This window comes from Balaenoptera borealis, assembly GCF_965194805.1.
Source record: "Balaenoptera borealis genome assembly, chromosome: 4".
Classification (NCBI taxonomy): domain Eukaryota; kingdom Metazoa; phylum Chordata; class Mammalia; order Artiodactyla; family Balaenopteridae; genus Balaenoptera; species Balaenoptera borealis.
The window spans coordinates 128,921,518-128,947,927 of NC_138861.1; the positions used below are offsets into that span (position 1 = coordinate 128,921,518).

The window sequence follows — 26,410 nt, forward strand, 5'->3', positions numbered from 1 at the left end:
TTTTCCTTAGTGCTTTACATATGTGCTTTCTAGTCCCACAGGACTCACGCTAGAATCCTACTCTGCAGGCAATCAGTCGTACTTTGTTTTCAGAATGGGATTATCATTATCAACAGAAAAAGTTCAAATGCCTCAAATAATCAATAACCTGTCCACCTATAGTCAATATTTTTAATTCTTAAAAATCTATATATGTATATGTGGAATAATCCAAATAAACTTTTTTTTTTTTAACATCTTTACTGGAGTATAATTGCTTTACAATGGTGTATTAGTTTCTGCTGTATAACAAAGTGAATCAGCTATACATATACATATATCCCCATATCTCCTCCCTCTTTGCGTCTCCCTCCCACCCTCCCTATCCCACCCCTCTAGGTGGTCACAAAGCACCGAGCTGATCTCCCTGTGCTATGTGGCTGCTTCCCACTAGCTATCGATTTTACACCAAATAAACTTTAAATAATTGTTTTCTCTCTGATTTTCAGTTCCCTGCAGATTCTGCTGCCTTCGCTCTCTGTTATCAGTTGCTATATCCTTCACTCTCTCCTATTAGAAGCATAGACAATGTGAATATTAGCAAACAATAGAAAAAAAAGAGGATTAGGAATGAAAATTTGGCTTTGAAAAGTTGTGCAATATATTCCAAAGCCAAATAGAGGTTATTTTTTAATACCTGCCATTTGTATTATCTGTATTACTGTTCTCCTTCATTAGAAAGAAAACACAAGGTAAAACTATTATCAGCTGTATTCTGCTGCAACTCTCAACTTTCTATATAGTATGTCTACAACATACACAAAAATCACCATTTTGTTATTCTTCATAAAAATCAAGGATAGACTTCAGTGGTATCGTCTTTATGACCATCCCATACTCCCAAATAAGTTCACCCTACTTCTTATAAATGTTTGCTATGGCAGGAAAGTACTACTATGGTATTTGATATGGCTTCTTGGACAACAATCACTTTTTTTAGCTCTAGCCAGCTAAAATGTGCACTCTATGAAAGTAGAGACAGCGAATAACATTTTTAGAATTTATTAAATAAAAAAAGAGCATGGAAGCTCTGAATTAAAAACAGTTTTATGATGTATGCCTGGAATCACTGACATAGAATAACCTGTCGATTCCCACTGAAGTTAGAATCTAAGGACAGTGATGTGAAAAATTTGGCCCGGGAAAGAACGAATTACGTGAACGTTTTCTGCATTGATCTTCCTGTAAACAGTCTCTGGTCAATGTATATGAAACCAAAACCTTTTCCATGAAATAGTACTTACAAAATTAGCAGAGTGCTCCAGAGAAAATGTGACAGAGAACCCTGGACTCATCTGTGGAGCCAAGTTCAGGACCTGAGAGGTTTTTGAGGAATTCTACCATGGAGCAGGTTGAATGTGAACATGAGAAATTTGATACTTTTCTTATATTGTAGAGTTTTCCTCTGAAGGAAGCATTTATTTGCCCAAAGGCTATTAAGTTTAACATGAAACTATTTTAAAGATTTTTAAAAATAGGCCATATATATTATATATGAAAGAAAATTAGAAATTATTTTGCCATACCAGTCTTCCTTAATTAACAAAATGTAATTTATTTTGTATGTGGCATTAAATATTATTCTCAATCATCATTAGTGCACATTAAAAAACACTTGAAAGAATATGCTGTATTCTTGCAGCAAAGCAACAAAATGTCTTAAATATATAAATGGCTCTAAGAAGTACCTGAATTTTGCCTGCTTTTAGTGCGGCAAACATGCACTGAGCTGTATTAAAGGCATGTCTCCAATTATGATAGGCAACATTCTTCCGATAGTTCTTCTTAACACTTAAGATCCACCTGCAAAGAACCTTTAGGAAATAAAGCGTAAGTAGTAAAAATAACTGCTGACGTTTATCACACATTTATTAATCTTCACGCACTGTACAAAGCATTTACATCTAACTCCCGGGACTCTGAGGGAGGCACTACCATTTTGATCATTGTACAGATGAGGAAAGTGACATTCAGAGACTTGCCCAAGGTCACAGTGCTTGTAAAGGGTGGGCCCAAAAGTCAAACCTCAGCAGTTTGACTTCAGAGCCTACCATGCAAACCACCATGTTAGCTAAGTTAGATGTGAAATGCAAGGCAGCTCGAAGAAAGGTACTTTTGTCATGGGTAGGGCACAGACTAGCTTTTTAAAAGATATTATGTCCATGTGTCATCAGGTAGGAGAGTCCAGGTAGGCAGTCACACGTGCATGAATTCACTCTCAGGGAGCCATGCAAGCGGCCAGTCTCCAGTTCTTCTCATGCTCCCATTCTGTATGTCTGCAAAGGTAACTGTGCGAGGCTCTGGGGATGGCTTGGGGGCAAGGCACACAGCACATGTCCAAGGACAAACTGGAGCTCCAAGTCCCAATCTTTGTCCCTTTTAAACTATGCTTAAATATTCAGGCAGAGTTACTGCTTGGTTACCAAGAAGTAATTAACAAAAAATAATATATGCAGCATAAAGCCCTGGGGTGTGTGTGTGTGTGTGTGTGTGTTACACTCATATTTTAAAAGATGGGGAAAAAAAGGATAGACTTCAGAAAAATCTCACAAGCTGGGTTTAATTCAACTCCTAAGTGGTGTATTCAGTAAAATCCCCAGGGACTCATGGGCTGTGAGCTTGATAATTTTGTGTTTGTGTTAGCATCAGAGTCTGCCTCTCTTCAATACTGAATGATTTACTATACTTTTGGGGATCTCTAAAAATAAATATGTGCTTCTCCCTACGTGTATCACTGGAGATATTTCAAACACAAAGGGCATTGCCCTGGGGAATAGAAAAAGTACCAGGGAAACGAATGTTGCTTTAACAATATTCGACACAGTTTGATTGGCTGCAAAAGTAGGCCAAAAACAAGGTTTCTTCTTTGTTGGTAGAAATTGTTTATAGAGGATTTGGCAGAAAAATCAATGCTTTCATATCCTCCCTTTTCTTTTCAGGTCTCTTTGTTCCTGTTCTATGACGCAGTTCACAGGGAATTCTGATAAAAAGAACCCAAATGTCCCCTAGCTCTTTCACCCCTGAGAAACCATATTTCCCAGAGGATTTCCGTATGCCTAAGGTTGACGTGCTAACCTGAAGTACATTGCAGCCTGGCCATTTCTCAACAAAGTCGACCCCGAAGATGATAGATTCATCTTATTAGGAGAATTTTAAGTAAGAGCAATTAACTTTCTTTGATATGCTTAGAAAGTGAAGTGTCATAGAAAATTACTGGTGATTAATTAAAGAGTCAAGGAAAATAAGCAGGAAAACCCAGAAATTTAACCTATGGACATATCTCTTTACTAATCATAAATCTGTAGATATAATTAAATAGGCACTTATGCATATAATGTGAAATAATGACCAAAATGACTCTATGAAACCTAATTCCTGATAGACTACTCTATTCTGCTTCTTCTTCTTTTTTTTTCTGGTCACGCTGCGTGGCTTGTGGGATCTTAGTTCCCCGAACAGGGATTAAACCCGGGCCATGGCAGTGAAAGCCCTGAGTCCTAACCACTGGACTCCCTATACCGCTTCTACGGAAATGGGCCTATTGAACTAGGTAACCCAATGGATACCCCACTGTATCTAATTAGTAACTAGATTCAAGTACAGTTTTGGATTCTGTTATCAAATGTTCTTAACAGCATTTAGGAAAATTATGGTCAGATCTGCTTAATGCTTGGTGGATATGCCTGGCGTGTTCAAATCTGTAGTACAATCTTTTGTACAGGACTACTGAATAATTATGCGCAGTTTGGAAGGCCCTAGGGAGCATGCTCAATACACTGAATCAGTCTCCAACATTACAAAGGCTTCCTAAGTCCTGCACGGCATCCTTAAGATGCTATGGGAGAAAGCAAAGAAAGAAAAAACACAGCTCAGCTCCTGCCTTCAAGAATTTCAATCAGTAGTGAGTGAAAGTAACAAAAGCGCACATATAAAGGAAATAAATTCACATAAAAGTGAGAGCACAAATTTATAAACTGTCAATAGCATTCCAAGTGGCATGAAGTCAATCCTAGGGTTCTCCCAGAAGTAGAGATTTTTAAGTCAGGCTCTGAGGAAAAGTATGTTATGGCACAATATACTTGGAGCAGACTTGGAAGTGGAGGCGTCCTGTCCATTCAGGGGAGGAATGACACGTAAAAGACAGAAGGTCAAGGAAAACAAGTACAGCACACGCAGATTTGTTGGAGTAGAGTTGAAGGATCTGCTTCAGAGATCAGCAAGAATTATAGGAGAGTAACTCAAGATTTGGAAGCCAAGCAGAGACATGAAGATCTGACATAACTTTCAGTAGGAAATATTCTTTGTCGGGGCACTTCATGATGCTTAACATCCTCTCTAGCAGTAACATTTTAATTTTATCATCCTAAAATTATATCTGAAATGTACAGTGACAATAATATCTGAAATAAACAAAACAGAAGAGTCACTAAGGCAGGAAGGCCAACCAGAATAATAGCAATGTTCATGTTGATGTTGGCCGGAATTAGAATAGTAGTTATTCAAACAGAAAAGGAGAGGAGATGAATGAGACATTGAGGAGAAATATCTGCCTAATGGATAAACATTCAAGGAAAGGTAAAAATCAAGACTGTAAGAGAAATTCTCAGTGACTATCTTCATACCCAACACTCAAATGCTATCTAAAAGCTTATGTTTTTAAGAAATAAGAAATAAATCAACTTATATAAGAATTTCATAAGTAGGTACAAGGATCATATTCCTGTTCTGTCCAGGCCCTTTCAACAGACTCAGCACTAGTGTAAAGTATGGGCGATCTCAGGAATGGAAAGGGATTTGAGTCGCTATCTAGGTTTATAAGTCCCGTGACTGGCAAGAAGCAGAACTAAGATTTGCATTTAGAACTTCTGGCTCTAAATGAGATCTTCATTCCATTAATAGAAAAGGCTTTTTAAAATGAGCCCTATAACCTACAACAGAGAAATCTGATAGGGGAGTATAACCATGGTCAAATTTGGTCTAAGGAAGGGATAACTGACATGTACTCTACACCTGTATATTAATCAAAATATACAAGTGTGCACACATACACATGCATGCAAATAGACAATCTCACAGATGCATGTGTAATTCTCACAGGACTCCCATAGGGGAGGTCATACCACTATTCCCAATTAACAGATTACAAAACTGAGAATGTGAGAGATTAACTGCCCAAAGAAATTAGAGGTAATCACTAGTAGAGCTATGACTCAAAATCCATGAACTTTCTACTCCACCATGCTATGTCAATTTCTTCATTTGTAAAACAGGGACAATAATAACCAAAGAACCTTTCTTGAGAGCTTCTTAAAATAATTAAATGATATGATATCTCTTAATCAACACGCTCTTATAGGAGTGAAATATTACTAGAGAAGAGTCTACAGACAGCTGGTCTTTGTTTTCACCCAAGAATAATATAAACTTCGGTTAAATTAAAGAAGGAACTAGATTCGGGCCCCCAGTAATACCAGAAATGACACCGTATTACCCTTAGCTGTATTAGCCCTCAGTTTTCATGCCTCAGTGAGGCTTTGAGAGCAGGGACGACTTATCACTGAAATGTGTACCTAGCACAGTACAGGATACACTGTTTATTGTTAATGAATTTTCATTTTATGAATGAATGGATTGCTGGATAGTGGAGGCCTTCAAGGTATTTACATTTCCAGATAGGAAATCTGTACGAGGAGACTAGACATTCAACTGACCGGAAAAAAGTAGTTTTAAAGGCAAATTACTGAATTTTTTTTTCATATCGGCCTTTCTATTCTCCCTTATTCTTTGATGAGATACACGTAGCCATTATGAAACAGAATAGAATTCCCTGATATCTCCCAACTGGTATTAGAAGGTACTGATTTCAGTCTTGCTATTTTCTGAGAGGCGAATAAGGTAATCGACGGGGGTTAAAATCAGTTTTCATCTTCACCCCATATGGGTGACCCTGTTTGAACCAAGAGCTTGGCTTCACATCAACCTCTTCACTCCCTCATTTCCAAAGGAGTTCACTCTGTTTTGGTCCTTCTTCCTACTGTGTTATCGTAACCTCCACAATCAGATCATGTTACTTCCCTGCTTAAAATTCCTCAGTGACTCACCATTGTTTTCAGGATAAAATCCAAATTCCTCTGAATAGTGTACAAGGTTCTACAGGATCTGCTTCTTGGTTGCTTTTCTCACCACTCTCACCCCCTCAACCAGTGCTCCATGCCTCCAACCCCCTCTTTCTGTCCTCCTGCCTTTGCACATCCTGCTCTCATTGTTGGGAATATTCTCCCCTATTCTTCAGCCTGGTGCTTGATACATGTGGGAACCCAATACATGTCTTTTTAATGGCTGATAACTTTTCTTTAAACATCCTGGGTGTGCATTAGGTGACAGTATGTGAATCTCTGAAACTTAAAAATCCTTATTCCATACTAGCATCCAAAACTAATTCTCTTACACACACACACACACACACACACACACACACACACACACACACTCCAGAGGACATCACCGCATTCCTACCTCATGTTTCATCTGGAAGTTCTGCACAAGGTTGAGGTCAGTGAACATCCGGATTGTGCACAGTGCCGTTTCCAGGTCAGATAGCTCAAAGTCACTGAAGCTGAAGTCGGTGATTTTAAGGGTCTGGGCAGATGGTACCATGGCAGCCTTAGGTAAGGGGAGAAGAAGAAAGTGAAATAAAGCTGTTAGAGCAGCAGTGATTCACAAAGCTTTCTTGCTTTGCTATGGGGAAATAGCACACTGTGTTTATTTTTTTCCTTTTAATGTCATATACTAGAAATCTTTTAATGTAGAAGTTACTCCTTTTTTTTTTTTTTTTTTTTTAAAACTGAGCCACATGTGGGTAACTAATATGGTTCCAGGTAGGCCAGGTGGAGGAGAGAGGGTAACTGTACCTAGAAGAGTAGGCAGAACTAAGGACTCCAGTGACCCTGCCCCTTTATACCTCCTCAGTGTTATTCGTTCAACAGATATTTATTGAGTAATTATTGGCCCCGTCCCAGAGGATAAGTGGTGAGCCGGATAATGATAATGTTCTAAGCATTTTACACTTAATTCTCAAGACAACCTTATGAAATCGATGCTCTAGCTCCATTTTTCAAGTGCAGAAACGTGAGCACGGATGAACACTTCCTTACCCATGGAAGCACAGCCAGGTGAGCACTGGAGCCTGGCTTCCAATGCAGACAGACTGTGCTGCTCTCAGATATGACACAATCTCTAATCTAGAGACCAACAGAACCTACTTTACCCAAGCCTGACCACAAGAGTCACCTAGGGTGCCTATTAAAAATAGAATTAGTGATTCTGATTCAGTAGGTCTGGGATGGGTTAAGACACTGGTTTTTTGGAGGGGGATCTGTTTTTAAATTAACATCCTCAGTTTTGATTTGTTAGTCATTTAATTGTAGTAAACACTTGCAATTTCTTCAAATACACCTTGCTCTGTGTTTTGTTTTTTTTTTTAATCAACGTTCCTTTTACCTCCTGCTTCTCCTACTTTCTTTAACTAAAGGACTTCTTTAAGACACAGTTCCCATCCAAAGAAGAGTTAAATGCCCTTCAGAGCTAAGCCCACCTTGGGAATACCTGTTTAATTACACGAAGTTCACTATAATGTAATTTCTTGTTTATCTGTCTCCTAAGTACACTGCGACTGACAGGTGGGGCTGTACCTGACACATCTTTGTATCCATTGTGTCTACTGATGGATACAGTTTTGATATTTGTTAATATGAGTATTTATTAAATGAATGGAAGGGGAAAAACCTTATTCCCTTCACTTAATTTGAGTTGTAAGTTCTGGTTTTAAGGTCCCAAAACTTCTTAGGAGGGTAGAGCCCATTAACTTGAGTTAGAAAACTAGCAGACCTGGCAAATGCATTCTAATTTGTTTGGTTTGGTACTGAATATTTTTTAAAAACCACCGAATTTGTTATACTATTTAAAAATTGGGAGAGTTTTAACAATAAAACAGGATTTCTGGCGTCTCCTGGAAAATCCGGCCACGTTGAGCCCCAATTCCCATGAAGCAATGCTGGCCACAGCCGAGGCCCCCCCGGGCTCCCTCATACTGAGCAAAGCTGTCAGGCTTCTCTCCTAGATTTCCTGCCGGGCCCCTGCCGGCATGGGAACTTATAAGAACCCCACTCCTCCATCCCCTTGACTATTCACTCTGCCAGCACTTTAACTGCCTTAGCCAGATGTGGCTGAGATTTACGTGATGAAAAGAGGCTTTAACTTGGTGTGGGGCAGAGGGAAGGAAACCAGGTTCTTTCCAATGTTTTTTCCTTGATTCCCTCCAAACCCCTTAAGTTTCTTCTGAGAATCTGGTATATCACTTCTCTGCCTTCCCTCCATCTTTTGTGAAGTAAAAAGGTCAATACTACTAAAACCTTATGGAGCAATCTAGAACTTTCCCCTACCAGCCTGAGGGCGCGCGCACATTCTCTGCTCATCGGGACCGTCTCGTGTTTTACTTACATATACCAGATCTGTTTAAACTTTAAAAGAATGTCACCCTCTTCATACTCCAAACCAAGACTCTTTGCCCAAGCCCAAAATTCACGAGAAAATACGCCTTCTGTTCAGCCAATTGGACAGGCTAATGCGTGGGCTGAACTAGGGAAAGAAAGGAGGGCTGAAAATGCTCCGAGAAAGGGTAGCGCTGTTTACACCAGCCTCCAACATCGAGATGGAGCAGACAGCTTGAGGGGAACGGGGAAGTGTGGAGGTGGGAATAGGCCCACCTTTTAACTCAGAGCAGATGACAGCTGCTTCCCTTAAACATTGCACAAGAGAACAGATGTTTGTTCCTTAGGGCATCATTATTCTTAGAGCAGGAAGTTTTCTCTTTCCTTCCACAACGGATATACTAAACACTACGGGATAAAGACGGCCAACATGGCTTGTGCCTCGCTCCATTCTACACTCTAACTCCCGACCGCTCTCTCCTGAGAGCAAAGACGCTTTTCTTCTGCTTGTTCAGCCACGTCACACCACGACTCAACCTTTCTAAGCTGACCTGGGGGGGTGTGCAGACATTTTCCTTCAGAACCTTGTGGTCAGTGATACAGAGGTTCGGAATTCTTGGGATCGATTGCTAATAAGCCATGAGAAAGTCACACATCATTTAAAGCTCTCGTAAACTGCTTCTCTGACCATCACCAGAGAATTCAACTTTCTGTCTGCCCTGAAAGGGCTTGGGATAAAGGAGACTTTAAGTAAAACATATTGCCTGTCATTCTAACTTACCATTTTATAAAACGAAATAGTCTTCATCTTACTAATAGCAGGGAAAAAAAATATGTGGTATTTCTGGGAGAGGTTATGTATATACAATTCTGGATTTTTATAGCTTCTTTCACTGACCGTTTGATTTGTTAGAATTTGCAAAGTGAGATTTCTGACTTTGTTTTTCTTTGGGGGATAATATAACTTATTGCATCATGATGTTGAAGACAAACAAATACCATATTTTATAGATTCTGTAAAGCTATAAATGTGTATATGTATTATGGTTGACTAATCCAATTCGAACTTCTGGAACTATGATACCACCTAATACTGCACAATACTGCTTATTTCCCCACATGAAAGCACAGTGCCTGTGAATTCTCAGGCAATGGCAATTAGACGTTTTAGTGCTTCATCTGAATATAGTTAAGCCTTTCTAGGGTTGGGAGTTCTAATTTGTGTCAAATTAACCAAATATGGAATATAAAAAATATACAAAGCTCCCTGGGTTAAAGATTCAACCTGGCAAACAGTTTGGTAGTATAAAGTCATTTTTCTTCTGAGTTCTTTAATTATATCTGCCACTCAAACTAATAAAGAAACTAGTTACCTCTCGTGACTCTTTAGAGGAAATTCTTCATTTAAGTCCCTTTTTTATGACTCTTTTTTCTAATGTCTTGATCCCTTTTCACCATTCTTGCAAAAATTAAAAAAAAACAAAACAAAACTCTGGAAGTGAAATTCACTAAGGGTGGAACTGGACATATCCTTGGGAAGAGGACTGGACTGGGTTCAAGGAAGCAGTACTCAGAGCTATAAAAATACTTTGCTCAGTGATCTTTAATTAAAACCAGCTGTTCTGAATACCATCTGACTGATGGGGAGCTATATAATAAATTGATCACCAGCCGGCATTATCCTAGATCAGCTACCACGTTTGCATTTGGCATTAGATAATGATCATAAAAAGAGAAACCTGAGAGCAAGGTGAAGCACATGGTAAAGGAATGTTTGCTATTAGGGGTTCTAGTCCCGATGCCCCACTGACTTTGTCACCCTGAACAAGATGTTCAACCTCTGCCCATTTTCTCACCTGTAAAATGAGGGGGTTGTCTCCAAGGTCTAATTTATCTCTGTGTCCAGAGGACTCCAGGATCTGTAACTGCCTTCTCACTTTGGAATCCAAGGCCACCCTGTGAGTGGCATCTAAATCTTGCCAGTGACCTTCCTGTACAGGCCCCAGCTCCGTCTCTGACTCTCTCACCATTTAAAGTAAATGGATGGTGCTCCTTAGCTGTTCCGGTTATACTATGCTTTTCATGCTTGATTCCTCACACGTGAGAGAAGGGATATTCCACTCCTCCTGGCTTAAACAGAGCACCCTAGCCTCTCATGAGTGCAGAGGAGGGTCAGACTGGGTACGTGGTAGCCTCTATACTTACTGCAATAATGCTCTAAATGAAAAATTGAGTTTTTGGAAATTGCCATCATTTGATTTTTTTATGCAAGGCGGGGAGAGGTGTCTCTGTTTTTGCCATTTGTTTTCAAGGTTAATTAACGCTCTCTCTCTCACTTCTGGGCCTCTCTAACTGTTTCTCCTCCTCTGACTAGAATACACCGCCCCACCCCCCCCAAGTTTTCATATAGCTAGTTCTTTCCCATTTTTTTATGTCTCAGCTGCACCAGAGAAACATTCACTGGTCTCTGTGGTAGATACTGTAGCAAGACTCCATTAACACAACATCTGTTTCAACCTTTTCCTAGTGAGCCTTCATTTTCTGAAGAGTCAAGAAAGCTCAAAAATATATTTCCCTGACTCCCTTTCAGCTAGGGTTCCAGAAGAAATTTGGTTTCTTCAATGAGGTATACTTGAGTGAGACCTGAATTTCAAACTAACACAGTGCCTACCACATGAGGAACCCGTTTTTCTAAAATGTGGTTCCAGCGGGTGTTATGCAGCTGTGGAGACTTCAGTTCTGGCAGCAGCTTTCTCACTCCCAAACTATGCTGCGATGGTTGATTCCGGAAGGAGATGGCCTAGTGGCTTTCTGATTCTGGCTTACATGAAAGTTTCCAAAGTGAGCCAGATCTCGACACCCACACACAATCTTATCCTGTAGGCTGCTGAATGACGGTGTAGGGTGAAATCACAGACTTGACGTATCTCTTAAGTGAACATTAGAGCATTGATCAGGAGCAAGTGGGGCACCAAGAATGGAACTGAGACATTTAAGAAGATGTGGATAACTACACATATCCCAAACCATTCACTCCAGAATATGTCTCTACAGTATATAATTGCATGCTGCCTATACTTTACAGTCATAGCTCTTTTTTTCTGATTATAATTATATAATATTATATAATTAAGTTATACATATAGTCCTTCACTATTCTTTAAAGTTCCAAGAGGACAGAGATTGATTACTTATTGTTATATTTGGAACACCTAATATAATATCCACATAAAATAGGAGAAAAATGTGAATGTATAGATGAAACATTTTTTGTGATCATCAAGCACCTAATCAGTTCTTCATAATATTCAGTTTAATTTGGCAAAGAGCTATAACACAAACATTAGTAATGAACCATGCTGAGTCAGACACGACGGATAAATTATAGACTATGCCTTCTTCTCTTACAGTTCAATTATTCACTTTATTTACTTTTGAAAAATTTTTTATAGCTGAATTCCCTCTTTCATCTGCACAATGAATACTTCGCTACTGTAATTTTAAAAACTCAGCTTCAGCTTGTTTTAAGTGTCATTAAATTTTGATTCATTCACTTGCAAGAACACTGGAAACTCAGGATGGGAAAGCAATGACCAAAAGTTTTCCACTTTTTAGCAGCTCTGGGTAGGACGTTACTTAAAATGGTCAACTCTAGATAACTCCCTTCAAGTAGAGAATTGGTTACACTTCACAAACAAAAGGTTTACATTTATTTTAGAACACATCGTGCTTTTTTCTTCCTACCTGTTTTCCACCTACCTGTTGTTCTTTTTTAGCTAATTAGAAAATGAGTGCATACTTTTGTATGGCTGTTAGCATAAGTGACACCATCTTGGGCTCATACAGTTCCTCCTGTCCTTCCACTGACCCTCCCCAGGACTGTACTATATGGTAAATCATTTCTCCGTCATCAAGGGCTTTGTAGTTAATAGATATTTTTAACAATCATTAGGTCCAGGTGGCCTCTATGCTCTGTTAGCTCCAAACAATGATGAAGACCTTCACTGACGAATTCCCAGCGCCCCTGAGACTAGCTACCCATTCATAAATCTTGACTTAGGAATGCACTCCCTGTTTCCAAGCACATACCCGTATACCCTAGATTAACCGTAAAATTGTCCCAGCGGCCCCTCGGTGGTGTGGAGTGCAGCTGTGAATGCTTCCAAATTGTTGTCCATCCGATCCTACCCTGTAAGTTACCCTACAATGAACTGATCCATTGATTGTATGGAGCTGCCTGCCTTGTTTTTCAGTCTCAAGATACCTTCTCAGTTTGGTGGGCACTTTTCATTCCCTCCATCCCCCAACAACTTTCTTGATGGTGCATAATTAGAATGGCTTGGGCAAAAAGGCTTGGAACATGACGGAGAAGATGAAGGCCTCAATGTGGCTCCTACTACATTAGGAGAACTGCTTTTCCTCCCACTATCACCACTACTAATAATAACTGATACATAATAGGCGGGGGAGACATATGTACCAGGAACTCTGGTCACTACAACTCTCTGAGGTAGGTTCTTTCATTATTCTCTTTTTACAAATGAAGAAACTGAGGCTCAGAGAAGTCACAGATTTGCCCGCGATCATGGAGCTGGAATCTGAACCTAGACATCTCTCTCTAGACTCACGTTCTTAACCATCATGCTATATTCATGAAAATGAAAGCTCTATGACCAGTTAGCCGCTGTTTTATTCATTTCATCAACTATTAAATTATTTCTAGCTTCATAATCACTTTAAGAAAAAAGAAAGCATAATCTTGTTGAATGCATTGCAGGATCGTGAATTGTGTTATTTCATGCTAGATTATAGGCTTCCTAAAAGTCTGAATTTTCCAGAATCATTCATTCAGTTATTCAACAAAACATGTAAACCAGGTTCCTGTTAAGCAATCACTAAATAGTAGCTATTATTATTATGACTCAAGAACTAACAGTCTGATGGAGAAGATAGACACACAAAAAATGGAAATATATCGTTTAAGTGCAACAACACAAGGATGCTAATAAGTTTGCGTAAGTGATCCCTAACAACACAATGACAGAGAATGTAAGTACACATTTAACTACCTTTTTTTAGTCATTTGTAATAGTTAATTTTATGTCTCCACTTGACTGGCCACAGGGTGCCCAAATGAAACATTATTTCTGGGTGTGTCTGTGAGGGTGTTACTGGATAAGATAAGCATTTGAATCTGTGGACTCAGTAAGGGAGACTGTACTCCCCAACGTGGGAGGGCATCATCCAATCCACTGAGGGCCTGATAGAACAAAAGGTGGAAGAAGGAGGGACGTGCCCCTTGTTGCTTCCTCCAAGCCCGCTGGAATGGGGGTATCTCCTATCTTCTCAGGCGCTGGGCCTGGGATTTCAAGCATCAGCTCCCCTGCTCTCAGGCCTTTAGACTCAACTCAATGACACCGCGGGTTTTCCTGGGCCTCCAGTCTGCAGACAGCAGACTGTGGACTTCTCAGCCCGCACAGGCATGTGAGCCAACTCCTCAGAATCTCTCTCTCTCATTTATGCATATATAAAATCTCCTTCTGGTTCTTTCTCTCTGGAGAATCCTGACTAATAAAGTCACCTATTTTTCTAAAGTCAAAGAGAATCATTCCTGAGCTTTATCAGTACCTTACTTAAGACAAATGACAGCCCTTCTTTTATTCAACTATTTCTTATTATGAAATAAGTCCATTTACACAACAAAAGGGACACACTGGGGTCCCTTTTACACAAGCATGGAAATGAAACTTTATAGGAAATAATACGTTTATAAAATGTATAGTCTCCTTGAAGCCCATAAATCACATGTTCATGGAAAATAATACACTTGGGTAAGGTAAATATAAGGGTCATTTAAAAATTATTGAGTTTCATATTTTTGGTGGATGTCTCATGAAAAAGATTTATATTTAGCCTGTGGCAAAGTCTCTGGTAACCTTGGAAGAAAATAAAGACATGTGGCTACACAATTTGCTCAACTGTATAATCTTTACACAAAAAAGGTCACACTTCAATCAAAGGCATTCTGCCTGCCTTAGGTCTGAAGTATCAAATCTCAAGAGCTAAAATAGAAATTACAGAAACAACTCCTAATAGTCAACTCTTAAGAAAAGGCCCTTATTCAGAAAGTTATTTATTAAAATAAGTCTGAAAGAAGGGCAGCCACTGAACTTGGTCTTCCATAAAATGTCAAATTCTTCCAATTAGCCTCAGTGTTTTATGAAGGCATTTTGTTACATTACTCCTTGATGTTTATTCGACACAAATGTTAAGAGGGAAGGAGATTTTCCTCAAGGATCCATTCTTTAAGGAAATTATTTTCAGTAATAAAATTAAAGTAGGTGTTTGATGAGTTTATTGGTAGCCACAAGGAGAGATGCTCAGTCAGGTATTTTAAGTTCTCCTTATCAGTCCCCGTCACTAGCCTGCCTCTTGGGGCACTCTTTTATGCAGAGCAGTTTGGGTCTGGGTCTTTGAACAAAGCCACGCTGACAGCCATCACATTACACTTTACAGAAGAAGGCTAATGTCTCTCTTCCCCACGTTTAACATGCACAGAAAATGTGTTTTCAAAGAAAAAACCCCACACAATTAGTTTACAAGGCTGTTAGAATATATCTTTCTCTAAGAAGGAAGTGGATCCAAATATGAATGAGAAAGAAACCTACTAATACAAAGAGAGGTGAATATTCCAACTCAGCATGTGGAACCAAATCTTAAAGAGAATAAAGAAGTGAATAAGGCATAGCAGGACTAGATTAGTATATTTTCTTCAATAACTATATCAACATATTTTATTATTTTTCCTTCTTTCTAACATTATATAAATGGATTCCTTTAAATCTCAATAGGGAAGAGGCACAGACTATAAAAAAACTTGAATGATGAGCATAAGGTTTTTCAAAACCATGTAAAGAAGGCACATAATAATGTCAAGATTCCAATAAAATACATATATGCTTATAAGTAAAACTTCAGAGAAAATGTATGACTACAACTGGGACTAATACACTCAGATTTGGTTAGCATCTAATTAGTATATAAGAAGCTCAAGAACAGTGCCACCATACTTTGGAGCTAAGACTACCATTGGAAGTAATCCACTAGTAAAATCAAAGCAAAATAGGTAAGATTTGCTTGTCAAATGAAAGTAGGAAGAATCAAACAGAATCTATTAAATCTTGCAACGTGGAAAAGATATAGCCCAATTCATGTTATAGACGTCTATAAAAATGAATGCATCAACTGACAGTGTACACGAAGTCCAAAGGACCCAAATTGTTCCAGAGTATTTCTAGCACTTTTTAAGGAAGCAGATGCCTTACTGGATGCCTCGTTGCTACAGTTTAGTGACACTAGTTATCTAGATCATAGGGTCAACTCTTCTTTATTATTATCTGCTCAAAATTTTCCATTTATAATTTGACTCTCCATAGAGATTTTCCCCCAAAGTGAAGGAACGTGATGATCATCTTGACATAAGAAAGTGGCTCTATATTCTAACACTGCCTCAGGCAATAGGGATTTGGGTCAGGTATCTGGCTCTGCCCCTTACTGCTCTTACCTGCAGCATTTCACACACATGCCTGATCAAGAGGGTTCACGTGAAGTTTCTGGCTCGGAAAGGTTAAGGTCAAGATGAGGTATAAATTCTGTCCTAGGAAATCCTGCCTAAGTGGCCAGCTTTTCCCTCTCTCTCTATTTTGATACAGAAGACCTTTCAGGATCACAACAGGGTCTCAGTTTGCTTTGAGATACATTACGTGTGATTAAAGAAACTGCTATAAAGCAGAAGCTGTAGGGATTGGAACTGAATCAGCACTGACTCCATGACAAAACTGAGAAGTTTATTTTAAAAAACTAAACTCTAAAACGTATTTATTTACTGTTCTTCTAGCAAGAGAAGGCAGAAAAGGCAATCAATCAATCAAATATTCAGTTATTTGTAATACATAAACATTTATTTCATTCTGATATCTTAACTAACAACTTTCTAATAACCATAACCAGGTCAGCTGGGGTCCTTTTATTTTTATCTCAGTAACTTGTAAGGATCATTAAAAGGTATATGGCAAAATGCTTGTTTAAGGCCCTATTTCTGCTACACCCAATTTTAAGCCAAGAGAAAATAAGATTAAAAATGGGATAAAAACTCAAGTTAAGCAAGGGAAAAAAAGGATTCTGAATTTCCTATCAACTTTGTTATACTTTTGTTATGACTAGAAAACTTTTCTGAACATAGGCATAAATATTTAGTATACTTAAGCACATTATTTAATTCTTTTAAGAACTGATTTCTAAAAATAAAAATTGAGAAGCATTTGACAGCTTTTCAATTTATTTTAGGTTTTAAATTGAGATAAACCATCAGACACATGACTAAGACAGCAATTTTGGTAATTTCTGGATGATGCAGACACCTGTGTATTTGGGGCTGCAAAGGAATTTTTATTAGGATGATAGAAAACAGAATTGAAATCAGTTGCTGAATTCCAACCAATTCAAATGAATTATTTGACCTACAAGCTATGTTATCCTAAATTTCTCAACGCAGCTGCCAGAAATCTATTTTCCAAATGGAACAACAGATGGTTTTGAACAATACTGCAATATAGCAATTCTCAGTTTTTCCAAAGTGTTTTTCTCTTGTTAAAATTATTAACATAATTGAGAAAATAATTTTCAAATTTTTCTGAAAGACTGCGCTATTTTCAAAGAAAAAAGCAAAGTTTAATATCCTAATGGATTTTTTTAAGCATTATCTTTAGAAATGACTCTATTTGCTAGTTTTTATTTATCTAAAACAACAAAGTGTACCCTTGCCCTCATTTTAGAGCTAACTTAACAATCCCACAAAGCCTGCAAGCACTTCAAAATGTATCTCTCCATGTGATCATTTCCAGCTCACAGTATGCAGTTAGTTCAAAACTTTATCACTCTACGAGGATTAGACAAACGGGCAATTAAGCCTGATGTGAGAGATACTTTAAACCTCTAAATCTTTGTAAGTAATTGAAAAACTTCTCATTCCTTCAAACATCACCGTGAACAAAAGAAATACAGCCAATTCAAATGAGGCTAACCCCTAGAGAAGCTGAATCTTTCAGATGAAATCATCTCAAGTTCCTTCAACTGTTCTTGGCAGATGACTCAGCTTCCTACTCGGTGATTTAATCAAGAACATCTATAAGTCCTGATTCTCTTTCCTTCTTTCCTAGCTCATTCTCTCCAGTGCTGTGCAATGACGTGTGGGCTTTGGGGCTGGACTGCCTGGATTTAGTCCTGGCACCATCACTCACGATCTGGGAGATCCCGAGTAGGACAATCTAAACTCTCTCAACCTCAAATTCCATTTTCAAAATGCTAATACTGACCTTATAGGATGGCTGTGGATTTAATACACTTAAGTTAACACACAAAGAACTTCAAACATGCCAGGTATATGGTAAGTGCTCAATTAAGTGTAGCTATTATTATTTACTATTACTATTATTATTATTATTATTATACCTTTTCTCTCATCTTGGCCAAAGAAATGTCTCTTTAATACCTAGGCCACTTCAAGGTCCAGACCTCTTTCAGTTTCTTGAAAGAAACTGACTAAATTTCTTAGTCTCACACTCACCCTGGACCTTATGCCTTTGTCCAAGAACGTGCTGGCTTTCCTGCTTGTGAGCAAACCCTGCTCACAAACACAAAACAAAACAAGTAAAGAACTTCACATGATGCAGCCAACACCCGTCTTAGCTATTTCACTCTCTCTTTCATACAAACCATATTTTAAAAAATAGTCTGTATTCATTTCCTCCATTTTCTCACCATTTACTCTTACCCTTTGCAGTTTCACTCCTGAAGTTGCCTTCTAAACAATCACCTAATCACTGAATCCAGCAGCCTTCTCAGTCCTATTTCTCATCCTTCCTATAACAACTGATGGGATCTCCTTTCTTGTAAAAACTGTTCTACTGGCCTTCTGTGCCACTGCCCTAGCCTAAACCTTCCTCCCAGTTTAACTCCCACTTCTCTGCTTTAGCTGGTTTCTTTCCCTACACCTTCCATCTAAACCTATACCCACAAGAGTTCTGCCCGCAGCCTTGCACATCTTCCTGCACTCTCCCCAACTTGCTCCATTCCCATTGTTTCACTACCACGGGACTCCCCCAGATCCCATGATTTAACTTCCAAATCACCGCCTCTAGTTCTGCCCACCGGCCCCTCCCCACTCTAGACCTGCCCTTCCTGGTTGTTGAAGATGTCTATTTGGTTGTTCACTTACCTCAAACTTACCATGTTCTAAATCAAATCTATCCGTTTTCCTTCTTAATATTTCCACTTTTGTTAATGAATGGGATGACCATTCTCTGAATTACCAAGGTCAGAACATCTGAATCATCTTTAGCCTCCTCTCTCCCTAACAGCCCATCACAGACAGGACAGTGATTATATGCATGCCTTCTGGAGAAAGACAGTGTGAGTTTGTATCCTGACTCTCCACTTCCTGCCACTGCGACCGTGAGTAAGTCCCTTGCTTCACAGCACAGCTGCCCCGTTTACATGAGAAAATGTATGTAAGGGCACGGAGGGTGAACATTTGGCAAGCCATGGTGATGACGACAAAGAAAAAGAATCTCAACGATCTCAATGACCCTTCTCATTCCTTACGTGACTCTCATCACATCTCATATAGACTTTATGTTGTCTCAAGTAAATTTAAACTCAGAGGGTCAGTCTTGGTTGTCAATGTGTAAGTGCCTCAAATTTTCATTAATCTCATCCAAGGCAATCTCAATCAAGACCTAGAACACGTGACATTCCACTTACATATCAATGTGGTTTTCTCTCATAGTATCCTAAATAAGAATGTAGTGAGAATTCAGGAACTGACCTCATTTGAACCCAATTTCAAATAACATTCTGTAAGCCATATGGTCAGAAATTAAAATCACTCTCAATTCTTAATAACACAGAGTACATTATCAGTTACAAGCTATAAAATCTTTGTTGTTATTACTCTAACCAACCAACCACCTTGCAGTCGCCTGTCCACACTTCCCCATGAACTGAAAACTAAATTTAATTTTGGTTTAAGAAAGATGTAAAGATTATAACAATTATTGGAAAAATATCAGAATCATATAATGTATTACAAAATCAATACGATGCTATCCTTTGCTCTGTGTTATCAGTGAGTTTCTAGCCCTGCAAGAAAGTAGATTTGATTAGATATTTTTATAAATGTCCATATAAATATTTACCACATTTAATTAAATGTCTAGGGGACCATTACCAGTAGAAGCAGTTGTCCTGAGAGAAGCATATTTATGTATTAATTAGATGCCTCTAGTTAGTCATTTCTACCAAGAAAGAGGAGGAGAATTACCGCTAAGGATTGGAGCTCTCTTGTTTCTTCCTCTGCAGCTGAAGCGTGATATGACAGAACCTACAGGGCGAGAAAAGAAGGAATGCAGGTTATACAAGAGAGGACTACCAAACATAGACCACAATTTCAAGCCTGAGATTCTGCTAAAAATTCCTGCAGAGACAGCTAGACTCCTCAGAACATCATATCTTGTTTGCTGCTTTCTTCAACAGAGAGAAAATCCCAGACTTTGATTCAAATGCTTATTACGGAAACAGAAAGTTATACTCCCTATGTTCAAAGAAAACTGTCACTTTTCCTCTGACATTGTTGATATAACAAACACATTATTTGTAAGCCACACTATTAGGTCAAACTTGGCAGAAAATTTTGGGTCACTTTCTTTTAAAAAAACTGACTTTAGTTATTTTTACTTGTGTACAGAATCAAGATAAAAGACCTTTGCATAAACTGACATTTTAACGTTGATATTTGGAAAGAAAGTAGTCTAGAAGTGGCTCTCAGATGAAGCGTGTAACCACTGGAGAATTCATAAGGAAAAACTGCACAGCAGAGATATAATGTCACACAGATTCAAGGATCCTTTTACACTCATAGGATTCAAGAACTGAGAAGAGTAGGGCTGGTCTATAAGTCTATCCATTAACAGCTGAGGACACCTAGGCTCAGGGATCCCCATGACTTGGCTGTGAGCTCACACCCAGTGAGAAGACAAGAGGGCCTAGAACCCAGCTTTCAACTCCCAATCTAGTACACTTCCCATCGCCCTAGTGAGTTAAGTTGTAAGAAGATGGTAAGGCAGGTTTACTATCTTCTTATAACTTAACATGAGAATCATTCATTCCCATTTTCAGAAGTGATAACTTCTAAGTAATGGAATAATATTTTAGACATTCTTTTAAACCAAGGTAGTGATTGCATTTTAAATTGTCTATCATATTTTAAAAATACATTTTTAAAACTTCATTTTTGACAGAGTCAACACAGAGTTACTAAAATCCCTCAAAGTTTTAGAATCAGTGATAAAAAGGTATCCCATGTTCAGACTTTAAATGGTGAGCCAAGTAATTCAGCAGCCCAAACTAGTTTTCCTTGAACTAGTTTTTAAAATTTTAAGCAATTCAAAATCTAAAGCCAAATGGTATATACATCTACTATCTTGTGATTCAGAACGTTATAATACTATGATACACCTGATTTGTCTTAGTGTTTGAACCATTAATCACTAGGAAACCTCAGGAACCTTGGAGTTGCTGTCTCCTGCTCCTGTGAAATTGACAGGTCACAGCTAAGCTGCTGCTGACACCACAGAGGCGGTTTGTTGAGAAAGGCTAAGACTCTGACCATGAATTAGTCTAATATAAATCAGTGCAATGCAACATGGATAAGTGAATAAAGGAATAACATGACATTCTAAGTTAAAAAAAATTAATTTCATCACACACTGAAGATAAAAATAGCACCTTACTCATAGCGTTGTATGGATTAATTTTGTTAACACAAGTGAGAACACAGAGTAAGTAAGCATTTGATAAAGGTTAGCTATTATTGTTGTTGTTTCACTGTCATTATAATGATGTTTTCCAGGTCAAAATAATTCCCTGTCATAAGAAAACATGAGGGGTTTATGTCCCTAGCTTTTATCCAATACCTCAGAAGAAAAAATTTTTTCAAGGTTAAACCTGTGATTGTACATATACCTTCCTATAATGAATTGAAAAATGTATATATTAAGTGAAAGCCTAATTACTCATATATTTAACTGAAGTAAAACTATAGTGTAAAAATAGAAATAAATCTCAATCAGGAAAATATTCAGAGATTTTGAACAAAATGATATGATATGTGGGATTTGCTTCAAAATAATCAATGGATTAATAGGGAAGAAGAGTGCAGAGAAGTGAGCAAGGGTATGGATGGAATAATAGTAGCCATAGGTCAATAATTACTGAAGACAGCTAATGAACACATGGGGGCTCATTAAGCTATTCTCTCTACTTTAGCATTATGTTTGAAATTTTCCAAATAGGAAGTTTTTTAAAAGTTTAAAAAAAATTGATAGCTGGCTTAGATTCAATTCTTCAGTGCAAAGCCATGGAAACAGTAAAAAAAAAATTCGCTTAAAAATTGTATATACACATGCACACACACGTACATATATGTACATGTGTGCATATATGTAATTTGAAATATATGTATATTTGTTTGTATATATACACACACATACACATGTGTGTGTGTGTATTTGAAACAGATTTCTACTGGTTTCTAAGCCAAGGTCTCTTATGTAACACTATAGCAAAACTATTAGTGTTATATATTCACATTAGAAAGTAAAGCATACCATCTTGGTTATTGGTAAATCTTGACTTATATATCCTTCTAGCTCTTTTGGTTAGGTATCTATTTATTAGGGGTTGGAGGAAAAGTTAATGATCCATATCCCAAACATTGATTTCCACTGATCTCTACTAGCTAAGAGTAGGCAAACACTAAAGTATATTTCACACCAGTGTATGAAGGACTAAGTAATGCCCTTTATGAAGTCTATTTCCCTAAATTGGTCTATGATGTAAGAAATTTCCATGTTACACGAAGTGAACATCTTCAGGCAGTTAGTGAAATACATCTGGAAAGGGCTGGCCCACTTGGGTAGGCTTGTCCTGCTTGGGAGGGAGTCTGCCTGAGGTCAGTGCCCCAAGCCAGTGGTTCACATTCAGAATCACCTGGGGGAGCTCTGTAATAATGTAGATTCCCAGCCTCTACCCAAGACTTATTGAATCAGAATTTTAGAAGTGGGATCCACACATCTGTAATTTGAAAGACTTTCACTTTTCCTCATTTCTGATTCTGAGTGCTTAGGATTTCTGTTTTTGTTTTTTAAAACGTGTGAATACAACTGCTCACAAGGAGAGATGGGGAGGCTCAGGCAATGGGGAAGGGACAGACGGGGTGCAGTGGCAGTAGACATCTGTGTGAATGGATTATTAAGGTCAAGGACTGCTTTTGGCCGAAAAAGCAGAGGACTGAAGGGACCAATGGCTGGAGCTTTGGTTTGGTCATAAGACCCTTGACAAGTTTCTAAAATATTCTGGGTCTCAGTTTCCTTAGCTGTTTAAATGAGGAGAGAAGGATCTGATCATCTAAAGCACATGATTGTCGTAAAGATACAGTGATATAACAGACACAAAGAGCTGTTACAGGGAGAGGTGTAAGTTGAGAGTTTGGCCATAGAGACTGAGAAGTCCTGTAAGTGTCAGCCCACCTCTAATGTGACCATCTGCTTGGCCATAGCTCTCTCCACTGCTTCGTACATCTGTGTGTTCTGGATCCCCAAGCCACAAAAGATGACAAAAGCTTCCAGAAACTGTTCATCATTTCGGTTGAAAGGCTTAACTTTGCCAGTGGTCTCCTCCATCTTATTAACAAGTTGGCAAACCCCTGTAACAATCCAAGAAATCAAGCAAATGTTACTATTCATCGTCACAGTTCTCACTGACTTTAAGACCCCCCCCGCAAGACTGTCTTATACTTTTCTCTTAGGAATGCTTGGTATCTCCAAATAAGCAAATGAATCCTCACAAATATAAGCTAGAAAAGTCATCTGAATCAATTTACATGAGAACTTGTTTCACATAGTCCTAAATGTATGTTGTCTGTGTTCAAAAAATCCTAGAGTACTACTTTCTTCCAGACTCGGTCGCAAATTTCAGATCAGCTGAGTCCCCAAAGACAATTTGTCCTTTGGAGACTAATTGGATTTTTGTACATTTGCCAAGAGAGCAATTTTGATGCACATCAGAATTTTGGGTCACACAGACTGCCTTTCCTTACTGAGAAACCAGAAGTTAAAAAACAGTTACATACAAGATAGAATGTAGGAAACAGACAATTCACATAGACAATCTCAAGTTTCAAATATGCACCTCTGCATCTAGGAGAATATTTCCAATCATTTTTTGATACTGCAAATAAATGCACATAGAAATGACTATTTAGTTAGAAATACAAGCAGAACTAATCTTTGGAGACAATCATAACCTAACCTAACCAAATCCTGGCCTTTCTTAGAAAGTCAAACACGTAGTCGATATGAATGGAAGATTACATCAAATCTTTATTGAACTAGTTGTTCTATGGTACTCTGAGCCTAGTGGTCTCTGTGAGGAGTTTGATGACCTCCTACCTCTGGGTTAAAGTCCTCATCTCTTCTGTCTCTGCATATGTAATATAGACTTCCATCATGTGCATGTAGGTACAGTGCTTTAATACACACACGAACTCTAGTCTGCACAGTTTACACTGTGAGGAACGTGTGCCCATGCCCATTTTACAGATGAAGAAACTGAGTCTCAGGAAGGTTAAGTCATATGCTCCAGGTCACTTAGCTAGTATGCTTATGTCTAAAATTGAAACCCCAGCTCAGCCTAGCCCCAAAGGCTAGTTTATTACCACACTGCTGCTCTGTGCCTTTTTACCCCCATCAGATCATTGCTAGCAGCTCCCTGACTGCATTTTGCTCGCCCACACCTTTGCCTATTCTTTTCCGCTGGCCTGTACTGCTCCCCACTGCTCTCTTTCCTATTGTCCAATAGATCCCTACATGCCCTTCACAGCGAGCTCCCAGAGGCCTCCCACTTCCCGGGTGAGGCAGGCACTTCTCCTTTCTATCCCCTTAACTTTATCATTTGGAGTATCATGGGGGATTTTATTCTGTCTTTCTTTCTAGACGTACATATCTTGGGCTTAGAGATTTTATTTTTTCAGTTCCACTTCCTCAGCCAGCAATGCCTGGCATATAGCAGGACTCAAAAAATGTTTACTGAGTTAAAGAAAGAATGCAGGACTGCGGCTCTGACCCAAACCACTTTCCCATGAAGACTATATTCTGTTATCTCTTATTTTTCCTGGAGCACAAAAGGATCTCACAGCGTCCGTGGTGATGCATGGCTGCACATGAAATCCCTTTATTACCACTGGTGTGCACTTTATTTTTAACCCTACAAATTATCTGTATGCTCATGTTGCTCTTTCTTGTTTGTGGGAGTTTTTCTACTTTAGACAGTAAAGGCGTCCTTATCTATCTGTATTAGTACTGCAGAGATTACTTCTCTAACACATTCTGTTATCAAGAAAAATTTTAAGCAAGACATAATGAATCTGGACACTGCAAGTAAGAACCGTGAGTAAATATGGCAGTCAGCATTCATTATCTTAAAAGACCATGTCCCATGTACGGTAAGCACGCCTGGGTTATGTCCTCCAACCTTTGTGAATCCCCAAATTATAAATATGGAACTGTTTATATGGGCTTCCGGCTATCTCCCAAATCACGTTTTCTTGAGGGTCACGCAGTCTGTGCCTTATCCTCACATCACAATGTAACTGCCTTTCATTTTTTACTAAAGTTTTCTCCTAGTTGATGGCCATTTTTCATAATCAAGATTTTTCTTTTTATCACTGCATAAGATTGATTGCATGTATGGGAAGGAAAAGACAACCCGGAGGGGTTGAGACGTGGCCATCAGGCAGTCTGCTGGGCCTGGGACCGAGGTAAGGAACTCTTTCCTGGACAGCGGTTCAAACCTGGGCCTTGGCCAACAGTCATTGAATGAATATATTAAGCGGTATTAACTAATACCTCAGGAATTGAAAGGTACTAAAATGGCATGTTAAGTGTACAAGTAGGAAGAGTTGGCTGTAACAACCATAGCTCAGGGCAGAACAGCTAAAGTGCGTCTGTGTCACAATCCACCTCTATAGATACAGACACGCAGACACAGAGTTACGCTCAGGGCAAGGAAAGGGGTGAAGACAAATTACCCCTTTAAGAATATAATTTAATTCTTCTTTGAAAGCAGTCACATTTATACAGCATTCAAGACAATCCTGTTGATCTCTTTACACCCTTCATAAAATTTAATTCTATCAAACAAAAGTACCCAAGTCGGAAAAACAAAAAAAAAGCTCTGAAGAAGAAAAAGGTTCATAACAAACAAATAGGGTTCTTTGAGAAAATGTAAAGCTTGGGCCTGTTTACAGATAGTTTTCACAACTTATTCATTAAAGATCTGGAAGAGTGGATAAAGAGTACAATAATGAAATTTAAAACTGGTCATTTGAAATGCCACATCTACTAGCAAGCCATATAAAATCAGAATCACTTATATATAAAAACAAAGTAGTTATTGCAGAACCAAAAATAAAACAAAATCACTCAACAAAACCCAATAACTATATACAAAAATAAAATAAAACATTCAAAAATATATTAGGAGAAAACCAAGAAGTAGTACAGTTAGATAGTAAAATATCAGTGTTAATATTATTAGAGTTCACAAAGTACTTGTACAGACATTATTTCACACGGTCATCACAGCAGCTCTGATAGCTAGTTGGCACTGAAGGCATCTCTGGAAATTATGCTGAAGGGACTAGACAGTTTCTAAACACAAACTTGTTTCCTTTTCTATAATTCCAGGGATCAGATGTTGTTACCAAC

The 26,410-nt window shown here is 38.5% G+C and overlaps 1 protein-coding gene across 5 annotated transcripts in view; it reads right to left on the reverse strand.

Annotated features, from left to right (window-relative positions):
* The window catches only part of PDE5A (phosphodiesterase 5A), a 172,657-nt gene that overhangs the window by 25,909 nt on the left and 120,338 nt on the right, over positions 1-26,410 (reverse strand). For all 5 annotated transcript variants that reach the window (XM_082389639.1, XM_082389635.1, XM_082389637.1 and 2 more), the window contains exons 10-13: positions 23,174-23,349; positions 19,909-19,968; positions 6,556-6,702; positions 1,728-1,853 (exon numbers count right to left, since the gene is read on the reverse strand). In XM_082389639.1, coding sequence (XP_082245765.1) covers positions 1,728-1,853; positions 6,556-6,702; positions 19,909-19,968; positions 23,174-23,349 — 509 coding nt within the window. The remainder of the gene's footprint in view (positions 1-1,727; positions 1,854-6,555; positions 6,703-19,908; positions 19,969-23,173; positions 23,350-26,410) is intronic.